The 12,477-nt window shown below is 48.6% G+C and overlaps 1 protein-coding gene across 1 annotated transcript in view; it reads right to left on the reverse strand.

Annotated features, from left to right (window-relative positions):
- The window catches only part of IDH2 (isocitrate dehydrogenase (NADP(+)) 2), a 43,636-nt gene extending 40,008 nt beyond the window's left edge, over positions 1-3,628 (reverse strand). Inside the window, exon 1 of the mRNA XM_078683243.1 lies at positions 3,398-3,628. Within this exon, the coding sequence (XP_078539369.1) occupies positions 3,398-3,518 (121 nt within the window). The 5' untranslated portion in view covers positions 3,519-3,628. The remainder of the gene's footprint in view (positions 1-3,397) is intronic.
- Positions 3,629-12,477: the final 8,849 nt, after the last annotated feature.

Here is a 12,477-nt window from a genome sequence, read left to right on the forward strand (position 1 = left end):
TTATCACTCGAGAAAGATTTTTCATGCGAAATACATCTAGAAGTCTACAATCATCTGCTTGAAACTAAAGGAAAGTGCTACGCAAACAAATGATGGATGGAATGCTCAATAAATCATACATTCACCCCAGTCAAGAGATCTGGGTTAAATCCATTGTTCTTTTGCTCACCATGCCACCCCAGTTTAGACCCAGCCATATGCAAATCAGTCTTGACCCCGTGACACATGGGAACAGTCCAGACCGAACTGCCAAGCCAGGTCCTCCCTGGACCGGAAACAAGCATCCTGGGACCAGTTTCTGGGTATTACTCTTTATCAGCCAGGCTCGCTTGAATCCAGTGGCACAGTCAGCAAGGGAAGTAAAGGAAGAGAGGGAAACCCGGATTGTGAGAAAAGGATAGTTTGTGACCTCAAGAAGGCACAGAAAGGCCAGGACCGAAAGAAACACTGTGGAAAGCGCCAAAATTAAAACAAAAGAAAGTTCACCCAATGCATATGTATATAAAAAAAAACATAGCAGATTAACGCAAAGGATGTCCGGACCTAAAGATCAAACTGCTCATTATGCAGGCTAAGCAAAGGATAAAGCTGGGGGGTGGGGTGTTGGATTTATCCAAGATTGGATTGAATCGAGAGCTGAGCCAAGAGTTACCATCTCGCTTAGAGCAGAACTGCCATAAAGTAGTCCATTAAAGTCAATGTTATCTATTGGCAGATGGATCGGGGGGGGAGGGGGCGGGGGACATAACAGTTGGTCAGATATTATATATCTAACGTTCCCACCTACTCTGTGGCGGATACTTCAACTTTTATGAGAATAATGTGCGTAATCGGTGAAGACTAAACTTTCCAAAACTAAAACTAGTTTTGGAAAACAAACATTGGAGACCACTGAAACCACTGGCTAATTTCACTGTTCGCACACAAAGTCGTTCCCTTTTGTGCCAAGAGTTACAAAGGCAAAGTGTGCTTTCCGAGACCAAAATATATATTTTTTTGTTTCCAGTCAAGTTTTTTTTTTAACAAAAAGATTGGCGAGGTTCTGGCCCCTTACATGGCAAACAAAAAAAGTTTAATAAAAACCATAATATAACAAAACAAACCCTGACAACCCAAAAGGTTGGCAGCCAGAGCAGATGGCTTTTCTAATGCTTCTGTCTCCTGCCAAAGACCGCTGAGGTCAAATCGCAACAGTAAAACAAGCACAGAACGACATTGCTTCGACCTCTGGCGCAATAATCTAGCAGATTTGTTCAATGGGCATTACAGTTTACAAAACACGCCGATTTGTACTGCGTGGGGAATGGAGGCCGTGGTTACCAACTACAAACCAGGAACAATCGCCAAACCGGGAAGGAGGATCATCACATTGTGGCAAAAACAACATTTAAGTGGATCCCTCCGTTTCCGATAACCTTGGGACAGGACTCCTGGCGCGGAAGATACCTTAGCCGGGATTTTGTGATGAGCAACAGGTGCCATGGCAAATCGCCAACCGATGACTTTAGATGCAAAAGTTAGTGATGAAGTCGTCTTCGTAATTATTTCTACATTTCAGAAATTCAATGAGATCCCGCGACTTCATCCGCCTGCCACCTATCAATTATGTACTCAAAATAGGTCAATAAACAGAGCAGGGCGACAGACAACGGTACTGCAGACAGCCGTGCAAAAGTAACAAATAGCACATAGTCTAGACTCTAGTGTGTACGTACTGAACGACCGATTCCGACACCTCGCATCGGCAGAAACTAGTGTTCACTAATCTGGAGGTGCTTCGGTCTTAAAGGGCCAATGCAAGCCATCTATGCGCGCATGTAGACGTCCATGACGTGACCCAGCTGGTAATTAATGGATAGCTGTAAGCCGTGGAAGGGCCGGGCGGATCAGGGACGCGCACAAGGTGGAAGGAGGGTGGATGGCGTTCTCTTTACGTAGAACCCAAGGAGTTAACATTCTTATCTAACGTTGAAGCTTCCAATCCCCTGATTTCAAAAGAGCCGCGCTGCCCGCCATTCATAAAAAGACATGAAGAACGGTGGTACCCAGCACCCGATAATTTCCTCATGAACACACTCGCTTGCTGGTAAGCGGCACAGGGTTAACCGGTGGGTGTCTGACTTCGCCGCCCTTCAACTCACCCCCGGCTACACCCCCCCTCACCCGAGCCCACAGAATAAGTGCCTAAAAGATTTCCATATGCCAGGGAGCAGGAATTTTGGATGCGTTTGGTCTGCCATTTAGGTTTAAATCAATGTTAATTTCACTTCACCCCACCCCCTTCGCACCAGACGCCCACAGCGTCACAGCTCACTGTGTAAATCAGAAACTGCTATTAATAGGTGAGTGGAGCTCCCTGCCCCCACCCCCTCCGTGCAGGGAGGGGGTGGGCTGCCGGCAAGGAACAGGCTTAGATATATTCATCAGAAGAGCGCAAGCATGCAAGAGGTACAGTAAATGAATACGCGTCCTGGGTTACGAGATTACTGAAGGGCATTGGCTCGAACCAGTAATACCCTCCCGGTTGAAGGACAAAGGGTTTCCGGAGGCGCAGCCTTCTAGGAATGACAGCGCTAGCTGAAGGCGAGCAGTACTGGGGTTTCCACTAGACACTCTAAAAAAACACTCAAAGATAGGCGAGGACCACTCTTCCATCTGCGGTGCAGGCCACTACTTTTCAGGAGGGGTCCCCGCAAGGACAGGGGCCAGTGAGGGTTCAAGCAGACACTGGGAGAAATAAGAGTTAACGATTTTAACTGTAGACAGCTTTTGATGGGGGGGGGGGGGGGCAACCAGAATAAAAAAAAACCAGGTAGCGTGATAAAGAGAGGGTGCAAGTGGAATTAAATATTTATTCCCCATCACCGGGGCCACAGGGCTCCTTCAAGGTCAGACCCGAGGAAAGGAAGGGCACAGCCTCTAGCGAAGGCCCAGAAACTCATCTGGCAGCAGGCCGGTGCTTACCGCCTGGACAGGGAGAGCAAGGGCGCTGAAACTCACTGAAAGAGAGACTTGTAGGGAGCTGGTCACCCATCAGGGTCCCGGTACGGCCGTTACCCAAAATAGTAGGCTGGGTGTGCAGCTGGGTTGCAGGTCCAGAACTTGCCTATAGCTGAAAGCCTGTGCGGCGATTACAGGATCTGCTCTCCCCCTGCGTACACTTCGTGCGCTCCAATGACCCGCTGAATGTACTGCACACGAACCCCCACCCGGCACAGCACAAGCGGTCCCCACGTAGTCACAGCACCCACATCCCAACAACAGAACTCTCGTTGCTCAACTGGCGTTGGCAGAGCACTCCTCCACACCGCCTGTACCCGCTATGTACAGTGGCCGCGCCGATGCCCTCACTGCCGGTGATACTCCTCGCACAGCTCCATTACCCTTTAATACTCACAGTTCCTACGCTGCTGTGCCTGGCTCACGGCGGGCCCCAGGGTCCCCGCGCTCTTGTTGAGAACGCCGCTGGCATGGGCTCTGCTGCAGACGGAGTGCAGTCCTCGGAGGTAGCCGGCCATCCTGCAAACAGAGCGGGGCACGGAGCGGAGGCTGCTGCACGCGCGCACGGGGAGAGGGAAAAGAAGGAAGCTGCGGCCCTGCGCGCGCCGCTGTAACCGGCTTCAAGGGCACCACGTCACCAGCCTGTCTTCCTATGGGAGTGCAGGAGGGGTGCACGCGCAGTTCAGCGGCTGGCGCCTCGTACTCCTCTCGGTCGTCACTCAGGCATCGCATTTCATTCATTCCTCTCCCTGCGCGTGACCGGGCTCAAGGGCGGGTAGTAGCGGGTGTTTGGTTGATTCGTCCTCTAATTTAGCCCGTTATATGCCTGAAGGAGAAACACGCATTTGCAATGGAATAGGTCTCGCTTAGGAAAGTTTGAGCTATTGGTATTGTAAATGACACATTTTTATTTATGTGTTCTTTTTGAAAATAGCTAAATTAATAGCTTTGTCATTTTACAATGCCAATAGTTTTAACTTTCACAAATGTGACACCTATACAGACCCTCCAGCTTTTCGCAATTTCGCGATTTGCTAAATAATCGCGAAATCAGCTGAAGGGCGCGATGACCGCGAAATTGACCTTTTTGGCCGCGAAAAAGGTCTTCGGCAGGCAGCAAAAAAGATGGTGACATCTTATTGGCTGAACGTACCTACGTCACCACATGAGCGCGTACAGCCGTAATAGCCACACAACCAGCCGAGTTTCATTTAGTACCAGTAAACATAACTTTGCCCTTATCCCAGTCCCCTCTCCAATCCTTCATGCTCTCTCTCCCTAAACTAACTGAAACAAACAAAATAAATAAAACGTGTGTCTCATTCTTAATCTTGTCATTTCAAGATCACCCTTTTTGCGAATAAACAATCACCCCACTGTAACTCCAAACATACCCCCGATTTTCCGTGCCCAATACTTCGAAACTGTGATGAAATACCTTGCCGAAGCCGCAGCCGGCGACCTAACCTCCTCATCCATCTTCCCCATTGCCTCGAAAAATCATCTGCTCCCGCTGTCACTCAATCCGTTCATTTTTAATCACATCCTCACCGGCTCATATCCAATCCTTTCGAACATTGTTAACCCCGTGACTTGCTCTCATCAGCTGCACCACGTTACTCTCACTGTTCTCGAACTACTGATCCCACAATGCACCCTCCCCTACCTCATACCAAAAGTAATGCGTGAACCTAAATCTAAGTATTAAACCCCCCATCCATGCTCTACCTTTTATCTCCAATGTGAGTGTAGAACCAAACATCCGAATGATGTTAGAAATAATATGTGATAATTCCTTAGTGCTTCAAAATAACTACGTCCATTTCTATGCAATTATATGTGCTAACAGCGATCATAACACAGGCTTTACATGCCCAGTTGTGACAACTTCAATGCAGAGGAACTCGTTGCATTCTGCCATCAGCGCTGAATGCCAGCTCCGCAAATTAACTCACTTTAATATCAAAACCAAAAACTCAGCTTACAGTACTTGGAGGTCTCCTATCCAAGTACTAACCAGGCCCAACCCTGCTTAGCTACCGAGATCGGGCGCATTCAGGGTGGTATAGGCCTAGGCCGTAAAACTAATTACTTACTTGATTCGTTGTCTGGGCACATTGCCCCGTGCTTTCATTGTGCTACATGGTTTTGTGAGTACCTTCATTCCCTGAATGTGTCAGTTTGCATACAGAAATAGACACGCTCTAGGTGCTCTCCTTTGGACCCCAGTGCAGCCAATTTTTTACTTTTACCATATCATTTTGCTGCTGAGACACCCATAGGCAGAAGCTTGTGACATTTTTGCGGAAGGTTAAACAGGCCCCTGCTGACACTTTCCATTGGTCCATTTTGTCTGAATAGTACAGCCTGTCACTGCCTCTGATATACTTCACCGAGAATGTAACTCCAAAGGAGTTCGTGTTTCAGGCTTGTATAGCGCGAACGCAGAGCACTTCACATGGGCGCCAGTCACATTACACAGGACATATTCCTTATGAATAAACGAACGTAAGACTGTCATCTCAGATCAAAGGTCGGCTGCTCTAGCCTTACGTCACAACCTCGCCCACTACACACGCTTCTTATTCCCTTGAGGACTGCAGACTGCTCTTCCTGCATTAGACAGACCCTCTAGCTTTTCGCGATTTCGCGATTTCGCGATTTGCAAAATAATCACGAAATCAGCTGAAGGACGCGATGACCGCTGCATTGCCTTGTCTTTGTCCACTCACTAAGTGGCACTTAAATTGCCACACTTAAATCGTTGCATTACTTTTTAGTAAGGCGCTCTAGCAGCAAAGCAAGACTTACTCTATGGGTCATATTTGTATTCACAATATATTTTCAATGTTAAAAAGGGTGATAGAAATTACTGTTTTTTAAAATGGACGAGTCTAGGAGGCAGTGGTGCCCCGGCAGGGGTGCATACATGGGTGCTAGAACATCCCAGGGGGAAATGGGGCCCCCTCTCACGAGGTGCATAGTGGAGCTGTGCTTCCGTAGAGCCACAGACACTTTAACCATGCCAGTTTCACAGTGGAATACCCTGTTAAATCAGTTTACATTGATTTAAGGCTGAAAAGGAATGATTACGAAAAAAGTAAGGTGCCGCAAGAATGCCGCTAAATACCCACGTTTGTGCCGCTATATTTCATTTTTTGTGCCGCTAAATTTGCAAATCTATGCCGCTATATCCTGGGGGGTCAGGCTATAGCATTTGTAATGTAATCTGTGTTGTATTTACGCGACTTAATGTATTGATATTACAAATAACAATGGCTTTTATTTTTTTTTAATAATGAATACTTAAATAAAAGCTATTGTAATTTATAATGGCAATATCTTAAACTTTTGTAAATAACTTTTGTGAAGATTATGTTCAGTGTATTTTATTATGACGAAAATCCAAGAACAGAAGTGAACTATTAACATCTTTTTGTGACATTTGTAAGGAAGCTTGAAACATTGAGAGAACATATTTGAACCAGTTGTTGTTGAATGGTTGCACAGATTGATGCTCTGGTAGCGCTGAGTGATGTTGTGGTGGCGACGAGTGATGCTGTGGCGTTCAGTGATGCTGTGGTAGCGCATAGTGATGTTATGGTGCCCCTGAGTGATGCTGTGGTGGTGCTGAGAGATGCTGTGTTTTTTTTAAATAAAAATCTTTATTGAAATATTCAAACAAACAAGTTAACAAAAATCACAAGGCAAGAAAACAATGAAACATGATCATGAGGCCATGCAGGCAGCGCTCCAGCGTGTAGTACATATAGTGCAACCAATATTAGTGGAGGGGGAGGGGAGCAGCGAGGAGACAAGCGACAATACAATCAAGGACAAAGATCAGAATGTCAGTTAGGGGGACAAGGAGGGATCGGGAGATGAATCATGTGGGGGAGTACATACATTCCCACGATATGCGTTCCATTGCGACCAAATCCTGCCCCATTTCCTGGGCCTACCCCGTGACAGATACACAGTTTTCTCCCGAAACATGCATCAATCCATGTTCTCCTTCCATTTCGATACAGTGGGTGACCCGTGGGAGCCCCAAAGCTGAGCGATGTCTCTCTTCGCTACCATATCAACACCTCCCATCAACACCTCCACTCTGACCTGTTTCCCCACACTCGACCCCGACTCTTTAGGCAAGTTGGCTACTCGGGTGAAATCTGGCTCCCCTAAGGATTGTTGCCCCCCTCGTGTGTTTTGTGACATTTGTCATGCTTTACCGCACTGTATTCTACCCCTACTCAACACCTCCCTTAATTCTGGCACAGTCCCTTGTTCTTTCAAGGAGGCCGTACTGGTGCCCTTGTTAAAAAAACCTGGCGCGGACCCAGCGGTCCTCGCCAACTACCGGCCCATCTCTCTCTTGCCTTACCTGTCTAAAATCTTGGAGGCACATGTGACTACTTGCCTCTCGCAATTCATCGAGGAGTCCAACTTCCTGGAAATGAACCAGGCCGGTTTCAGACCAGCCCATTCTACCGAGGCTGTGATCCTCGCCGTGTTGGACAACCTCAGTGTAATGCTGACAGAGGACGCCCCCAGGCATTGGTCCTATTGGATCTGTCGGCGGCATTCGACACGGTGGATCATAACATCTTACTCCACCGTGTCGAGTTCGCCGGAGTCCGTGGGCTCGCCCTGTCCTGGGTTAAATCCTTCTTAGAGGGTAGATTTCAAGCAGTTAGTTTGGGTCCCTTCAGCGCCACCAGTGCACCATCACCCTGTGGGGTTCCCCAGGGCTCTTCTCTGTCCCCCCTCCTTTTTAATTTGTATCTTCAGCCTCTTATTCACTCCCTGGGTAGTTGGGACATCACCGTATTCAATTACGCTGACGATTTACAAATTATTTTTCCCCTCTCCTCCCCTGACGCCGTCACCAACTTTAAGGCGGTCATGATACACATCCAGCATTGGATGAATCAAAATCAATTAAAGCTCAATCCTGGGAAAACTGAGCTCCTCCTCCCTGGGAGAAGCGCTTCCCACTGGGGCCCCCAGTATTGGCCATCTGAGCTTGGTCCGTCTCCTTCTCCTGCTGGCTGTGTAAAGAGCCTCGGTGTCATCATTGACTCTGAGCTCACTCTTAAGGCCCAGGTGAGCACCGTAACATCTTCCTGTATGTTCCAGCTACACAGGATACGGAAAGCTGCCCACCTCTTGACCCCTGAAGCTTTGCTACAAGTTCTAATAGCATTGGTGTTGTCCCGCCTGGATTTCTCTAATTCCTTGTACCTTGGCCTCTCCAAATCCCTGCTGTCTAGGCTACAGATCATTCAAAACCAGGCTGCCAGACTGGCATTTAAAATCCCCAGATGGCAATCGGCCAAACCTTTATTACACCAACTACATTGGCTTCCAGTTAGTGAAAGAATAGCCTTCAAGGCTGGCTACCTGGTCTTTAAAGCCTTGACTGGTCCCTCTTCTGCTTTCTTGAAGTCCCTGGTTACCCCCTACTGCCCCTCCCGTACTCTGAGGTCCACTCACCTTCAGCTTCTAGTCATTACCCGGTTTAAACTTATCAAATTAGGCGGCCGTAGCTTCTCTCATCTAGCTCCCAAATTATGGAATTCTTTTCCACTCTCACTCAAGACTTCATACTCCCTTTTATCATTTAGGAAATCTTTAAAAACTCTTCTCTTCTCACACTCCCAATAAAATCCCTCTTGTACAGTCTCAGTGTCTTATCAGCGCCAGGAAACTCCTGGTGACAGTGCGCTCAACAAATGCCCATTAACATAACATTAACATGACATATTACCAAGGGTCGCCCAATTAGTCTGCGCCGTGTTGTAGTCGTTAGGTTCCCAGACATTCAGCAGACAACGCCTGGCTTCAGGCAGCAGCGACACACCAGTAACCCTTTCCATCACCGCATGTATTCGGGACCAAAACTCAACCACCTCCGGGCATTCCCATAGAATGTGGAGGAAGGTGCCAGTCATACCGCAACCACGCTTACACAACCCGTCTAAAGAGTAAGCCATACGAACCAGACTCGGACCAGTAACATACACACGATGGAGGATCTTAAGCTGGACAAACCTAAGACGAGCAGGTATGGCAACTTCCTTAGGCGAGGATAGAGCAGATTTCCAGTCCTCGTCATCCAGTTCGAGCCCGTCAGCACTCCGCAAAGCCCTAAGGCGCACAAGCAAATCAGCTCTATTATTGATCAGTTTCTTATAGATCAATGAAATTGTGCTGTCGGGCACATGGCCATCCAGGATGCGGTCCTCGAGGGGGGAGGACTCAGGAATATCATGACCCACAGCAAAAACTGACAATAGAGCATGGCGGACCTGAGCGTACCTAAAGAATTCCGTATCTCCGAGCTCGTACTCCGCCTTCAACACCTCGAAGGACTTAACGGTACCCTTAGACCACAGATCACCTACCTTACTTATACCAATCATATCCCATTTATCAAAGCCTTTCGTTCTCCATAGATATCCCAAACATTCAGAATCATACAAAGGGTAAATCTACCACACCACCCCAATGCCGCATTCGCATCCTGCCACACCCGTACAGCAATTCCAGTAGGACCAGTCAGTGTTTTACCGAGCCCCTTGTAGTACAACGCCCTGTTGAAATTCCCTCTTGGCAGAAGATATTTATCCATAGCGAAAGCCGGGGCAGGGCCGGAAACGTAAGTCGCATGGTTGACCGCACTTAACTGAGAAGCTATTCTTTCACTAACTGGAAGCCAATGTAGTTGGTGTAATAAAGGTTTGGCCGATTGCCATCTGGGGATTTTAAATGCCAGTCTGGCAGCCTGGTTTTGAATGATCTGTAGCCTAGACAGCAGGGATTTGGAGAGGCCAAGGTACAAGGAATTAGAGAAATCCAGGCGGGACAACACCAATGCTATTAGAACTTGTAGCAAAGCTTCAGGGGTCAAGAGGTGGGCAGCTTTCCGTATCCTGTGTAGCTGGAACATACAGGAAGATGTTACGGTGCTCACCTGGGCCTTAAGAGTGAGCTCAGAGTCAATGATGACACCGAGGCTCTTTACACAGCCAGCAGGAGAAGGAGACGGACCAAGCTCAGATGGCCAATACTGGGGGCCCCAGTGGGAAGCGCTTCTCCCAGGGAGGAGGAGCTCAGTTTTCCCAGGATTGAGCTTTAATTGATTTTGATTCATCCAATGCTGGATGTGTATCATGACCGCCTTAAAGTTGGTGACGGCGTCAGGGGAGGAGAGGGGAAAAATAATTTGTAAATCGTCAGCGTAATTGAATACGGTGATGTCCCAACTACCCAGGGAGTGAATAAGAGGCTGAAGATACAAATTGAAAAGGAGGGGGGACAGAGAAGAGCCCTGGGGAACCCCACAGGGTGATGGTGCACTGGTGGCGCTGAAGGGACCCAAACTAACTGCTTGAAATCTACCCTCTAAGAAGGATTTAACCCAGGACAGGGCGAGCCCACGGACTCCGGCGGACTCGACACGGTGGAGTAAGATGTTATGATCCACCGTGTCGAATGCCGCCGACAGATCCAATAGGACCAATGCCTGGGGGCGTCCTCTGTCAGCATTACACTGAGGTTGTCCAACACGGCGAGGATCACAGCCTCGGTAGAATGGGCTGGTCTGAAACCGGCCTGGTTCATTTCCAGGAAGTTGGACTCCTCGATGAATTGCGAGAGGCAAGTAGTCACATGTGCCTCCAAGATTTTAGACAGGTAAGGCAAGAGAGAGATGGGCCGGTAGTTGGCGAGGACCGCTGGGTCCGCGCCATTTTTTTTTAACAAGGGGACCAGTACGGCCTCCTTGAAAGAACAAGGGACTGTGCCAGAATTAAGGGAGGTGTTGAGTAGGGGTAGAATACAGTGCGGTAAAGCATGACAAATGTCACAAAACACACGAGGGGGGCAACAATCCTTAGGGGAGCCAGATTTCACCCGAGTAGCCAACTTGCCTAAAGAGTCGGGGTCGAGTGTGGGGAAACAGGTCAGAGTGGAGGTGTTGATGGGAGGTGTTGATATGGTAGCGAAGAGAGACATCGCTCAGCTTTGGGGCTCCCACGGGTCACCCACTGTATCGAAATGGAAGAAGAACATGGATTGATGCATGTTTCGGGAGAAAACTGTGTATCTGTCACGGGGTAGGCCCAGGAAATGGGGCAGGATTTGGTCGCAATGGAACGCATATTGTGGGAATGTATGTACTCCCCCACATGATTCATCTCCCGATCCCTCCTTGTCCCCCTAACTGACATTCTGATCTTTGTCCTTGATTGTATTCCAAGTGTACAAGTTCCACATTGTTAGCCTTCTTGGCGGCAGCAATCAGGGACAGGGACTGCCCACGAATAACCGTCTTAAAGGCTTCCCACAGTGAAACAGAAGAAGAAACAGACCCCACATTTTCATTAAAGTAATGGTCAATAGCTTTCTCAAGTTCAGAGGGGGTTTTGGGATTGCGGAAGTACTAGGGATTAATAGGGGCAACTCTACCCTCACTGCCACCCCGACCTCAAAACAAAGCCACAGAGGGGAATGGTCAGAGATACCCCTGGGAAGCTGGCGAACTTCTCTAATGGAGGAGGATTGGACCGATGGCATTAAGAAGTAATCCAGCCTGGAGAGACTGCCATGGTCCCCCGAATGGAAGGTGTATTGCAACTGAGTAGGGTGCATCACCCTCCAACTGTCTATCAACCCGAAGGTTTCGAGCAAGTCACTCAGCCACATTTGGGACCTAGCCAAGTCCCTAGGGGGACAACGATCAGAAGTGCCAGAAACCACCGAATTAAAATCCCCACCAAGGATCAGGAGGCCCTCAGGAAGTCCTAATATAACCCTGCCGAGATCAGCGTAAGTTGAGGCCTGTAGGCCCGGAGGGATATACACCGAGAGTATGGACAGTGTCTTCCCCTCCCATCTACCAGTGAGCGCCACAAAGCGCCGCCTGTCGTCAAGCGTCACATCATCGATTTCAAAAGTGAGAGAAGACCGGATAAGAATGCCCGCCCCCCCTGGAGCCCGAAGTAAACCCAGAGTGAGCCACCAGCCGATATCCACGTCTATTCATAGCCTGACACGCATTACCTATGAGATGCGTTTCCTGCAATAGGACAATGTCGGGGGAATGGCGTCTAATTAACTGCAAAACAACCCCTCGCTTTATCCTGTCTCCCAATCCATTGACATTCCGAGAAGAAAGCAGAGCAGCACCCACACAAGACCCAATGACCAGAGCAGATGAAAAAAACAATACGATGCCTCGTGAATAAAGGGAAACAAACACACACCCCCCACCACCCCCCAACTGAAGCCCGTTACAACACCCCCCACCCTGCACCCCTGCGTACGACTCATAAGCCTCCCCAACTTGCAGTGTGCCTGTCGCCCCGTCATAAAACTAATCTACAAAAAGAATCCAGGAGGAGGAAGAGTCCCCATTCGCCCCCCGCCACCCTCGGACCGATCTAAACAAAAACAAGAGAACCAATGTCCAGA

This window comes from Lissotriton helveticus, chromosome 3_1, assembly GCF_964261635.1.
Source record: "Lissotriton helveticus chromosome 3_1, aLisHel1.1, whole genome shotgun sequence".
Taxonomy (NCBI): domain Eukaryota; kingdom Metazoa; phylum Chordata; class Amphibia; order Caudata; family Salamandridae; genus Lissotriton; species Lissotriton helveticus.